The sequence below is a fragment of the Sardina pilchardus genome, chromosome 7 (genome assembly GCF_963854185.1).
Source record: "Sardina pilchardus chromosome 7, fSarPil1.1, whole genome shotgun sequence".
NCBI lineage: Eukaryota > Metazoa > Chordata > Actinopteri > Clupeiformes > Clupeidae > Sardina > Sardina pilchardus.
The window spans coordinates 9,599,408-9,613,319 of NC_085000.1; the positions used below are offsets into that span (position 1 = coordinate 9,599,408).

The 13,912-nt window shown below is 43.7% G+C and overlaps 1 protein-coding gene across 1 annotated transcript in view; it reads left to right on the forward strand.

The window, feature by feature from the left end:
• plcg1 (phospholipase C, gamma 1) overlaps positions 1-13,912 on the forward strand; it is a 42,361-nt gene that overhangs the window by 16,876 nt on the left and 11,573 nt on the right. The window contains exons 11-20 of the mRNA XM_062540689.1: positions 1,061-1,179; positions 2,178-2,263; positions 2,831-2,951; positions 3,520-3,688; positions 4,199-4,321; positions 4,951-5,052; positions 5,898-6,085; positions 12,096-12,296; positions 12,771-12,890; positions 13,473-13,653. Of these exons, the coding sequence (XP_062396673.1) occupies positions 1,061-1,179; positions 2,178-2,263; positions 2,831-2,951; positions 3,520-3,688; positions 4,199-4,321; positions 4,951-5,052; positions 5,898-6,085; positions 12,096-12,296; positions 12,771-12,890; positions 13,473-13,653 (1,410 nt within the window). The remainder of the gene's footprint in view (positions 1-1,060; positions 1,180-2,177; positions 2,264-2,830; positions 2,952-3,519; positions 3,689-4,198; positions 4,322-4,950; positions 5,053-5,897; positions 6,086-12,095; positions 12,297-12,770; positions 12,891-13,472; positions 13,654-13,912) is intronic.

Below are 13,912 nucleotides of genomic sequence, written 5' to 3' on the forward strand. Positions count from 1 at the left end.
CAAAATTATGTTCAAGTCCCTGTAAACCAAAAATAGATATGTGTTTTGAGTTAGTCATATTACAAACAAGGTGGTCATTAACCACTAAAAAAACCCTGAATTAAATATAAATATCCAAAAAAGCAAAGTCAAAGTGAGTCATGGCGAGTCAATGTACATCAGACTGACGTGGTCCAAATAGGAAAATAACATGGGTTTCAGATGTTTGCGGATTCATTGTCCAAAGCCGGAATTTTCAAATGCATAGCCTTGCTGTCTTTGGTTGCAGATGTAGTGCAATCCAACTCTGTACAGTGATGAGAATTGCGTGAATGGTCAAGTGATTCGCGATTCGCACTTCAGGTGTCTCCCCTACTATAGGTGTCCCGTATGGACAAGATTCAGAAATTGCAAACATGTTTGCGGATGGAGAAGACGTATTGAAAACGAATACGTACAGTAATAGTGTGTATGTAGTGCTAGTGTCAGAAGATGGCAACTAGGGAGGGAGGCCTCCACAGTCCAGCCATTGCCCCCAGAAATCCACAGAGCTCAGTGGGGGAAACTGAAGTGAACTGGGAGAGGCTCTGTCTGCTGGAGTAGCTCAAAAACAGTAGATTTCTAGGCTAGCAGAGCATAATAATCTAGATTAGAATAGCTCTGTCAAAGCCCTGATCAAATTCCTACTAAGAAGCTATGGCATATGGGGCATGTCCATCATCTATGAACCTAGAGGTTCCATTTGATTTCTCCAAAGAAGATTTGGTGTGGAAACACTACAGAACCATGTGCAAATAAGTACTGTTTCACATCAAATGTAATTAAAGTTGTCATTTTACCAAAGGGGTTATTTTCCACGTATTAATGTATAGTGGATGAATACTCATACTCAAACAGGATTTCCATTTTAGCAGACAATCAATTGTTTTAGCCTCAAGAATAGGGTTTACACTGAAAAACATTGACTGGGAAAATATGTGTAGATATCAATGGAAACTGATTTGATTTGTAGAGGGGGTGGAATACTTTTGCAAGCCACTGTACTCACCCCCCACTCCTCTCTGTCTGCCCCCCTGCCCAGTTCCTCTCCTACCTGTTCTCCAAGGAGAACACCATCTGGAACGACACACTGGACCAGGTGCGGCCCGAGGAGATGAACAACCCGCTGTCCCACTACTGGATCAGCTCCTCTCACAACACGTAAGTGCAGCAGGAAGCAGTCGGGGCTACGGTATAGAAAACTACGCCTGTGTTTGCCAAAGTCCATTCAGATCTCATTCAGATGCATTCCCACATTCATACATATGGCAATAGCATTATTATTGTAAGTTCATTCTGTATACAATATTTACAGCATACAATGTATACAATAAATCTTCTATGTCTGTGTTTACAAATGAGTATAATGTTGTACAGAAGGTTATGTGACGAGGCTCTTTGCTCACATACTCGTTTAACACCCGGCATCATTATGTTGATATGGCAAGCGTGGTTTCCTGTTTTTTAGCTGTGTGTCAACATGATTGGATTTACTGTTGAAAAGAATTAAAAGAATGAGTTTAAAAAAACAAAAGTCCTGAAAAATGTCCTCCCTTGGTGCTTTTGGGGATCTGATCCAGTGGACAGATGAGATTCTGGACGGATGAATGGGCCCATAGGGTCATGGCTAGTTCAGTGGCAGTTGTGGTGCTTTGATTGTTTCAGCTAAGTGGAAACATGGTTTTCCTCCCATTGAGCTGCCGTGTGAGAGAGTGTGGGCTCTGAGAGTGGCCTCGGCTCTGACGTTAAAAAAAGCAAAACTCGCACACATAAGCCGGAGGAGCCGAAGTGGCGCATGTGGCTTTGATAAAGTTTCGGGGAGGATGGATAAACTGTGGGTGGAAAGGCTGGCTGGGTGGGTAGGTGGGTGAGTTTGAATGACTGATTTCCCCTCGTGTGTGTGTGTGTGTGTGTGTGTCTCACAAGGACTTCTGCTTAAGGGTCTAGACTTTCTGTGTGTCTGTCTACCTTCGGGTGGTTGTTTGTGGCCATGTAAATTAATAATAATAATAATAATAATAATGAGAGTCTTAGGCAGATGCAAAAACAGTGGCCTAGGACCTGAATTGCTGATCCAGCGTCTGTGTGATGCAGTAGCGGGCCATGCCCTACCCAACAGCACCCTTGTCACTCATGATGATGTGGGCCTGTGTTTTCAGCTACCTGACCGGAGACCAGTTCTCCAGTGAGTCGTCTCTGGAGGCCTACGCTCGCTGCCTGCGGATGGGCTGCAGATGCATTGAGTGTGAGTTTTCACTCATGCACACACACACACACACACACACACACACACACACACACACACACACACACACACACACACACACACACACACACACAGATAAAGACCTCAACTTATACAAACTTCTGTTCTGTGAGAAAATCCATACGCTCTCTGTATGGTTACTTTTTCGAGATACACATCTAGACCACTAGGTTTCCTAACATAGTCATGATGATTCATATGATCATGGAACCACACTTAGATGCAGGAAGTGGGCATTATGGTGGAACATACAAGATCAACAAGATCAAACTGAACCGTGGTTATGTAACCTCACATGTCTGTATACTGTATGTGCCACGCAAACTAAGCTTCGTGTCTTTAAACATCTAGCCGGACCAGTCTGTCAGTTTCATAGATATAATAGCCACGTTATATGAGAATGGAAAGAATGACAATTTAAGTGTGAACAGCATGTTGTTGTATTATAGCTTTTGGCCTACCTGTCATTGGCAACAAACAATCACTAACCGTGACTAAAGTATTTGTTCTGTTTTGGTGTGTGCGTGTGTGTGTTCTCCGCCTCAGTGGATTGCTGGGACGGCCCAGATGGAATGCCTGTCATCTACCATGGTCACACCCTCACCACCAAGATCAAGTTCTGTGACGTCCTGGCGACAATCAAAGAGCACGCATTTGTCACCTCTGAGTGAGTGCAGCTGGAGCACGCGTGCTCGTTTTTCTGTGTGTGTGTGTGTGTGTGTGTGTGTGTGTGTGTGAGGTTCTTTAAGTGTGTGGGTGATGTGGTTGATCTGATACAGCATATCCTGTCATCGCATGACTTGAAAATCATAAAATAAAAAAACTTTTACATTTAGTATCATATTTGTGGCTCCAAGGCTCATGATGCAATGGCCGATAAACTGAAACCTATTTGTTTCCGTGTGAAACAGCATGTTTGAAATGTTTCTGTTTACAGTCCAGTTCCAACATCACTCAAAAGTCACTGGGACCAGAGTTATTAAAAAGGTGTAGTCCTGGATTCTGGCAAAGAATTAGTAATGTTTGATCTCAACGGCCAATCAATAGCCGAGCAAGGCGACCAAACAGACACCGGAGTCTTTTTTTTCCTTTTTTTTAATTGCACATACAGAACAGACAGAAGAATTTCACAGCAGTTCACACAAAGTAATAACCCTGGGATTATTGGGGAAGGCACAAGAAAACTACAAACAAAACACATTCCCATTGGCTCTTTTGAACAACACCTCCTATAGGTATCCCATCATCCTCTCCATTGAAGACCACTGCAGTATCGTCCAACAGAGAAACATGGCCACCTTCTTCAAGAAGATGTTTGGGGAGATGCTGCTGACCAAGGCCGTGGACATCTCAGCCGACGGGCTCCCCTCACCCAATCAGCTCAAGAGGAAGATCCTCATTAAGGTGAGATGGCAAAAGGCCCTCCCATACTTAGTGTTCCTCTCATTCACTTTGGATAGCATCACTTGTTTATCAAGGTCATGACCTTTAAAAAGACTGGCATGGTATCTCTAACTATTGGTGTAGGCATGTGGATTGATATTCGGCTGTGATTATGGGGTTTGTTTCAACTGATACAGGGCGGGTGGGTGGGTTGGTGGGGGGGGGGGGCATAATAGCTTATCTTCTGGTCTTTTTTGGACGTTATTGCGCTGTCAGTATCTTGTACAACACCCAATAGCGAAATCTAAGACAATGAAATATGTTGCAGGGTAGGCTATTTTGGAAACTGATTTTTTAAAAAAAATGTTTATCTCATGAACACTTATGTGGAAAACTGGTATTATGTAGAAGTTGTTTATTAGTGCCATAAGCAGGCGTCACACCCAGGGCAGGTGTCCGGGTGATATTTGTATTAACCGTGAGTTGTGTTTTGAGTTGAACTTAAGGTCTTCTCTTCATCCATCTCCATAGCATAAGAAACTAGCTGAGGGCAGCTCCTATGAAGAAGTGTGCAGCTCAACGCCCTACTCTGAGAATGACATCAGTAATTCTATCAAGAACGGCATCTTGTATCTCGAGGATCCAATCAACCACGTGAGTGCTCTGTTGTCCTTGTCCCTCATACCTATGCACAGGGCTGTGCAAAAGCCGTATTGGTCAAAACACAGTTTGTTTTTTCCCCTTGTGTTTTAGTGCTGTGTCCGTATACAATCCCAAATCAGAAAAAGTTTGGACATTGTGTAAAATGCAAATAAAAACATAATGTAATCATCTACAATTCTCATAAATGTATATTTAGTTACCAAAAGGACACAGACAGCACAACAAGTTTCACAGCTAATTGGTAACATGATTGGGTATGAAAAAGAACATCCCAGAGAGGCTCTTAGAAGTTAAGATGTCGGAGTATTCATCACTCTGTGTAAGCCTGTGTGGACAAATGAGGAAGCCATGTAATTCAAATGCTTCTTAACATGAAATTGTGAAGTATTTGCAGAGTTCATCTGAGGTGAACTGAGGTAAAGTTGATAAAGGTCCTGTGGTTAGACTCATCCAAATGTGCAAGTCTTTTTGGAAATCATGGACTCATCTGGGTTAAAGAGGACCGGGGCCTATCCAAGCATCCAACCTTTCCAACTTGTCCTGGTCCTTGTGTTCAGACTTAGACCTTGCTCTGATGTCTGCCTGCCTAATGTGAAACACATGTTTGTCTCTGTCCTCAGGAGTGGTACCCTCACTTTTTCGTTCTGACCAGTAGCAAAATTTACTACTCGGAAGAGACGACTAGTAACCAGGGCAATGATGATGAGGAGGAGCACCGAGAGGTGAGTTTTATTCATTTATTTTCTGTCATTTATTTGTTTCTCCCCCTCGTCTTTCAGCAGGATGTTGGTGAGGTTAGATGGTCTGCGGGTTGTTCTAGTTTTCGTCTTTCATGTTGTCTGTGTTTGTGTGTGTGTGTCTCTGTGTATATGTGTACACTATAAGTAATGAAACGAGAACAATGTGTAGATATTAGTGTTTCTGCTCTCTAATTTCTCATCTTTCCTTTATTGTGGTGTGTTAGTCATGTACTTGTCTTATGATTAACACACATCCTACCACTCAGTTAGCACAGGAAAGGCCTGTTGGCCCGTATCTGTTTCATTTCATAGACCTGTTGATGCCTCTGATGAATTGAGACTTTTACAGGACTTTGAGTCATTTAATGGTAGCATTGTGTTAACCTTGTTATTAAAACAAACACAATTTGTTTGATAAGCAGAATAGTATACACAGGGTACCCAGTTGGGCTGAGGGAAGGTGTGCATTTTTCCCCTTCATAACATCATCAGGCAAACACTTAAAGCTGCTCTGTGGTGAACCATCATGAGCGGTTACAGGTGTCTGTGTATGTTTCCTGCCTGCCTGCATATGCACACATTGCATGCTCTTTTTCACGTCGCTCTGCCTCTGTCTCTCTATCTCTGTCTCTCTATCTCTGTCTCTGTCCTCTCTCTCTCTCTCTCTCTCTCTCTCTCTCTCTCTCTCTCTCTCTCTCTGTCTCTCTTTCTTTCTCTCTCTCTGTCTCTCTTTCTTTCTCTCTCTCTCTCGTACTTCTTTTTGGTGTTGTAAAAGAAAGATTGAGGCAGACTTAATAAAACAGTGCCCCCCCTCTCTCCGGTCACAGGTGTGTAACGGCATGGACCAGCACGTGACGGAGAAGTGGTTCCACGGGAAGCTGGGCGCGGGGCGTGACGGTCGGCAGATCGCCGAGCGGCTTCTCTCGGAATACTGCGTAGAGACTGGAGCGCCCGACGGCTCCTTCCTGGTGCGCGAGAGTGAGACCTTCGTGGGAGATTACACCCTGTCCTTCTGGTACTGAAACCCATCACCCGCCTACCCCCCCATGTAGAAAAAGAACTTCTCAGAAGTCCTTCAGTGGGCTGTTCACTTTGAGTCACCTGATGAGGGATGTTTTTCCTTTTTCTTGACGTTGATGTGTTTCCTTGTCAGTTTTAGTCTTTGATCTTCTGTGGTTTTGTGTGAGAAGATGAGTCAATGGATTGATAAAGAAGTGTACCAGGACCCGTATCTACAAAGCATTTGATCTTACTCCTGATGGAGTACCTCTAACACCTCTATCAAACTAAAACTAAAAGTTTTTTAACTAGGTCTTTTCTCCTAAAACCTATTCACCAAGCTGCTGAGTTATTAAGGATATATGACCACTCCCAAGATAAGAGCTCTATTGCTATGGTGGACCTCATTTCTCATGCATGAGCTTGCGTGCTGTGACCACGTTGATTGGCTGATGAGTGACAGGTCTGTGCTGATGAGGAGGCATGCGCTACATGAGTACAGTGAAGGACAAGCGACTAATAAATAGACAAAGTAAACAAACAAACAAACAATTAAATAAATAGATCAATACAACAGGCTACAAAGCAAATAACCTGGTAATGGGAAACATGTTTGCATAGACATGAAACAATTTAATTTGATTTACATTCAGTTAATATCTTCTCAGTGAATGGTTATGATGGTTGTTGTTTTTGTTGTTGGAAGTGTTATTGCATCCCTCACAACGCACAACTATCCCCTCATGATTGTGATTTCCTGTAAGTGCATCATTCCACGCTGCAATGCACATACAAAGTCAAACAGCTGCTGTAAGACTGTCTGTGAATAGGTCCTAGTGAGTTCTCTTGACTACATTTAAGCTGTCCCAGACTTTGCTACGTTTAACACTAAAAATGCTTTGTGAATTACTCTCAGGCCAAAATAATTATAACTGGCAAACACATTATTTTTAAGTGAGTCTCCCAAATCCACCAGTTAGATGCCACTTTTAGCCTTAAAATTGCCCCTTTGACCCTGATGAAGTCTGTAAAGGCTCTTGGCTGTTCTGAAGGAGAGTACCATCTCAGTGCATTTTCAGTGAGTTATTTTTAATGTTGTTACATTAGAGTGTGTGTAGTAGTGTTGGTAGTAACACCCGTTAGTGCTGCTAGTGTGTGGTTGTGTTGTTGTGTTATTGATGTTGTAGAACAACACTCTTGAGGAAATAGTTTGTCCTTTGAGAAGGGGTGTTTTTTTTTGGTTCAGTTTTGCGAAGACTGAATCTAGTGATCTAGGGAACAGCTATCGCACCACTGGGTTGGAACATATCAGGTCAAAAACCTGTGGAGTTTATGACATGGGTGAAGAGCTGTGCAACAAGTTAGCCCCACTACTCAACACCTTAACAGACAAGCTAGTGGCTGAAGATGTCAGCCATCGTGTAGCCTCAATGATGGTTGGCCCCCTTGATTGCACCAAAGTCAAACCGACAACCTTTGACATGCTGTGTGCTGTGCGGTCAAATCACACAACACAGTGTGTTGTAACAGCCAAGCGTTTTAGGCGTCCCTACATGCAAGCTCACCCCTTCTACTAGACGTGATTGCTTTGAGTTCAGTGCAGAGGCTACAGCACCACCCAGCATCACCCAGCATCCTCTGCTACTGAGGGGATGTTACCGCGTTACTCATGAGGCTCTTCTTCTTGGGGATTGCTCGCCCATGTTGCGAGTCTGAGGTCCTGACTGAGCTGCTGATGTTGTTGTTGGCGGTTGGTTGGTGGTGTTGTGGGGTTTAGCCTGTGCCGGAGAAGTCGATGGCGGCAGCGGCATGTTTGGTATGGTATTGATCGAGGGCCGTAGTCACGGTATTCACTCCTGTCAGTCAGCCATCTGCAGCAGCTGGCCTAGCATATGTTGTGCTAATCAATTGTGTGTGTGTGTGTGTGTGTGTGTGTGTGTGTGTGTGTGTGTGTGTGTGTGTGTGTGTGAGAGAGAGAGAGGGAGAGAGAGAGAGGGAGAGAAAGTGGGAGAGAAAGCCTTTTAATAAAAATAGCCTACAAAGTACCCTTTGTGTTACTTAAAAAGAGAATTTCTCAGTGGAAATATACCTGGACAGTTAAAGCAACAGTAAAGAGTTTTTAGTACCTTAAAATAATGTTTCCAAAATCATTTCAGTGGTTCATCAATTCGTAACGGGGTGAACGGCACTTCTGCATTCACTTTGTGGCCCTCTGTCGGCTATAGCCACACTATGTAACTTTACCAGATCGGGTAGCGTACCTGTACTGTAGTTCGATGAGATGAGACATAAGAAACTACAAATTTTACTTGCTTTGATGTTGCAATACATCATACTTTCACAAAAATGACAAAATCATGCAACATACTCTACCTTGTCTGTGGACATCGTTATTTGCTGGATAAACAAATAGCGTGCGTGCGACATAGGAAAAGTGCTTTAGTGTTGCTTTAAGTGCTAAATGTATGACTGCATATTGCAGGCCATTGCACTTCATAGAGAAGAGGTCTGGGGATCACTTGATATTCAGGAATATGCTAACTGGCACAAGCTATTGAAGCTCTGCTTGCTGAACTTTGCCAAAATATTTGTAACTTTTTAAAACAGAAATGCTAACACGGGCTGGGTAGAATTGGGCTTTTGTCCACTGACTTGAGCCACACAAAATCGAGTACTGAAGTTCTCCTTGCACTGAAGTCCAGTCCCAAAATACCCTCTATACAGTAGCTTAAGGCAGAGAAAAGCAGACCCAGGAGATGAACCCTGGAAAGAACACACACACACACACACACACACACACACACACACACACACACACACACATACACACACACACACACACACACACACACACACACACACACTAACAAAACAAGCAGTTACGCAAAAACTGCACAATTGGAGATGCCAAATAGCCGAGAGGCAAAGTGCTCTCTGAGAACCCAAAGAGGAGAACATTAGCCGTGTCTGTGTGTGCTCTCTGGGAGCAATGAAACCCAAGCGCTCTCTGAGCCTACTTCCAGTGGTTTGGCAGACCGTGTGCTCTCCCTTTGAGAGAGACGCGAGGAAGACGCCGGGGCACATCCTGAGTGAGCCCAGGCAGGCTCAGAGGACCACTGAGAAACACACTGAGCCAGAAGGGCTCGCTGCAGGCTCCGGTGGACTCAGGGAAAGCCTGGCTGACCGAAGGGAGTGGACTTGGGGTGGAGGTCAGGGTGGGGGTTTGGGGTTTGGCGAGTATGAGGCCACTGCCATGCCGAGGATCTGCGGAGTGGACAGAGCAGCTTTTCTTCCCCCACTGTGCAAAGTAAACTCCGCAGAGCTGACCCATACCCAGAGATGGCACTGGCTGTTTATTTTCGTCTTATGTGGAACGCTTGTGTGTGTGTGTGTGTGTGTGTGTGTGTGTGTGTGTGTGTGTGTGTGTGTGTGTTTGTATGCTCGTGAGCACTCGGACAGTTTTGCCATCGACACCCTTTCTCTTATTGGCCAATTTTTAGTTTTTTTGGGGGGGATGTTATGGTCTTGCTTGTTTCATATGTTTTGAATGACTTGCTAGACGTCACTTTTTGGCCTGCACTGCAAAAAATGGAATTTAACCAAGTGTAATTATCTTATATTAAGATCAAAAATCTATTTGGTATTGTTTAGTATGAAAATACTTACGTAGCGCTCTCTCAAAAGATAATTTCACTTAATTTAAGAATACTTTGACTTATTTTAAGGAGTCTTATCAAGAAAAATTTACTTACTGCACGGACAGATCATTTTGCTTGTTTTCTGGAAGAATTGATTTAGAATAAGACAAACTTTCCTTAAATTAAGTCAAATTATTTAAAAAGTAAGCACTTTGTACTGAAAACAATACCAACTAGTTTATTTATCTTGATATAAGATTAAAACACTTGGTTAGATTTTATTAGACAAGCAGTTTTTTGCAGTGTGTGTATATTTATCTGACAGAAAGCAACACAGAAAGCATCATCTGGGGACCATATAGATCAGGGGTGGGCAATTATTTTCCCCAAGGGGCCGCATGAGAAACTGGGACTGTTGAGGAGGGCCGGACTCAAAACACCGGACTCAAGTCTGTACTCAATTCTGTTCAATTATATTGTGTTCTTGTATAACATTAAGTAAATCATATAGTTTTGGTTACTACTAGTAAGAACTGATGAAAATGTGAGGGAGACATAGTAAAAACAGCAATATTTATGTCCAGTAGGCCTATTTAATCCTCATTCTCAAAAACAATTTTGACATTGATATGTTTTTTTTTTTCAGTTTACAAAAACTGGTACAAAAAAGTAGTATAATTAGGCCATGAAAATGTGAAGGAGTCAGAACAAACATAGGCCTATGCTTCCATTTGATCAACACTCAGCAATTTGTCAAAGACCATCATTAAATTAACTTACATAATTAGACTATAAAAATGTGGAGCAGACAATAGTAGGCTATGTCGGTAGCCTAATTAATCAACATTCACAAATAAAAACTTGTTTGTGAATGTAGTCTATGTTTTTGCTTCAACTTAATAAGACTGTGATTGGTCAACTCGCCCTGCTGTGTGTTGAGCCGGCTGTTTCAAGCAACCTGTGGGTAACGTCATACTAGTTTGCTAACATAAGCTTTGCAAATAAACTCAGACATATTTTGGTTACACTGACGGGGTTATCCGATTGTAAACTGTCTGTCAGTAACGTTTTGAAATCAACTCTTCGTATCGCCACCAAGCAGCAGCAGGAGTTCAACATTCTGGCTACCGTTGCGGTGATAAGCGACGCAAACAAAACTTTGACAGGTTTACTCCGCCGATGCAACTGCATTGTGTCGATGCGAAACTCTACTCACCAGCACATTAGTGAGGGTGTCATATGCATCCACGCACAAACACATGGCCTTTCAAAATAAAGGCAATGATGTTGATTTGCGTGCATTATCTCTATGCCAGGCTCTTGACTACTGTTTTTCCACGGACCTTACGCGGGCCGGTCTGGGAAAGGCCACGGGACAGATTTGGCCCGCGGGCCGTACTTTGCCCAGGTCTGATATAGATCAAATATAAAACATTTACCATGTGCTTCTGTTATTACTAATGGTAATATATAACCTGTGTTGTGTGGGCCGACAGGGATAATCAACGACGCACTGTGCGTTTATAGCTGTCTTTATTTATTTATTTATTTGTAAACACTTTATTTATGGTGTTTTTTCCACAAAACGGATACATGTGTAGATTACAATGTGATATTTCTTAAAGCTGTTTTTAACCAACTTTACCAAGGGTGCCAATAATTCTGGAGGGCACTGTACATTTTTGTACACATTTCCTTTTGAAATGGTATTAAACACAGGACTTTTTTTTTTGTGTGGATGTTTGTTTATCATATTGCCATTATTAGGAGGGTTTTTTTTGCGACCTTAATCTACTCCATGATGTTGACCTCTAATATAGTGATATTAATATTGTAAATGAGATTCCCATGCTTGGAAAAATGAAAAAGCATGTTTTGTTTACACTTTGATCACATTTACAGGTAGATTCAAAGATACAGCCCTTTTTAATTTTGTGCACGGAAATATTATTTCACAGAGATGAAAGACCTCAGAGGTCAAACTGAGAATGCCTCTACATCTTAAATCAAAGCTTATGCCTTCAAGAACAAACCCTGAAAGTGTTGTGCTTTTTTCGTTCTGTGCGCAATTCTTCTGAAAATAGGAGCTTCTACTAAAATCAATATGTATGTGTGTGTGTGTGTGTGTGTGTGTGTGCGTGTGTGTGAGTGAGAGAGAAATGAAAGGGGGAGTGGATGTCATAGTGTGACGGTGATAAAGAAGTCATGAGGGGTGAGAAGTAAGTGAGGGGGCAAGAGGGAGAGAGAGAGAGATATGTATCCTGTTTTATGTGAGCCAAAATGACTCGGTTTGTGTTATTTCATGTTGACTTGTAGTATGCCATCTGTTGTATGTGCACTATAGCCAGAGCACAGAGGGATTGAACCGGCTCTGTTTTTCACCACTAGGCGGTCCGGTCGGGTTCAGCACTGTCGGATCCACTCCCGCCAGGAGGCGGGCAGCCCCAAGTTCTACCTGACGGACAACCTGGTGTTCGACACGCTGTTTGCCCTCATCACCCACTACCAGACGGTGGCGCTGCGCTGCAATGAGTTTGAGATGAAGCTGACGGAGCCCGTGCCCCAGACCAACGCGCACGAGAGCAAAGAGTGAGTGCCCGCGCCGCGCCCTCTCCCCGCCCTCTCCCTGCCCGCTCCCTGCCCGCTCCCTGCCCACAGGGGTTCTGACCTCTGGCTGCCCCCTTGTCTGCTTCCGTTTCTCTCTTGTCTGTTCTGTCTCTGGTGATATTTCAACCACTTTCTCTCTATCACACTATCACACTTTAGTCTCTCACTCTTGCTCTTTGCCTCCTTGTATCTCTCTCTCTTGCTCTCTCTCTCCTGCCGTTTCTCTCCCCTCTTGCCCTCTCACACACTTCTCACCTTCACACTCACTCTCTCACCTTCTTTATCTCAGTCACACTGTCTGACACCCACTTCCACTCTCATTTCTATCTCTCTTTCTCTCACACACACACACACACACACACACACACACACACATGTACACACACACACACACTGTAATGTGAACGCCCCTGTCTGATGCTGTGAACTTACCCGGTGGATGTGTTTGGGTTGCAGGTGGTACCATGCCAACCTGTCTCGGAGTCAGGCTGAGAACATGTTGATGCGGGTTCCACGGGATGGGGCCTTCCTGGTCAGGAAGAGGACGGAGTTCAACTCCTACGCCATCTCCTTCCGGTAGGCACCTGACCCAACACCTGTGGCCATCTCCTGGAGTCCTGTCCATTCATCTGTCTGTGTTTCTTTGTTATCATTTTTTTCTTCACACTCAATTGTGCTACACCTGTCCCTCCCGATAGCCACGCGGGACTACTGTGAGAATGTAAGGAAAACTAAGCAGCTAAATCGCCAAGAAGACATCAGTTAGTTAGCAGCATGCTAGCAAGCTGTTGTCATTGCTACCTGTGCTACAGTATAGTTGGTGTTTTCAAGGTTTTTGTATGCATTTAGGTAGTTATCTCTAGTTCTAGACTAAAAGTCCCTAGTGCTGCTTTAGAGTTAAATCACCATGTGCACATCTCAAGTCCAGGATGAGGTGAATTCAGTGTCATGAAAAAGTAATTGTGTTAGCCAACGGGTTCTTTTTTTTAATTTTTTTATTTTTTTAAAAGCCTGGTTTTATTTTTCTACTCCTCACCCACCATTTTGTCTTTGTCTTTCCATTCTGACCCTCCCTTTCTTCTCCATCTTTCTCCCTCTTTTCCCTCTCTTCTCTTTCTCCATCTGCGTCTGTCTGTGTCTGGTGGCTCGGTGCTCCAGGGCGGAGGGCAAGATCAAGCACTGTCGGGTGCAGCAGGAGGGCCAGACGGTGGTGCTGGGCACGTCGGAGTTCGACAGCCTGGTGGACCTGATCAGCTACTACGAGAAGCACCCGCTCTACCGCAAGATGAAGCTGCGCTACCCCATCAACGAGGAGACGCTGGAGAAGATCGGCACCGCCGTGAGTGCCACCCTCTGACTAGACACCCAGTGGCCCAATCCCAATGTCAGCCCTAAAGACTAAGAACTAAAGACTCACAGACTTAATTGATCTCAGGTGCTAAGTGAGTGAGTGTGTGAGGCCACATAGGCTCAGATAGGTATTTGGGATTGGGACAGCACTTCACGAGATCACATGTACCTTGGCGATGTTTACTAACAAAGACGTTGCTAACATTTGCACCATGCACGTGTGTCGTGCGTGCTGTTGTTTACCTTCA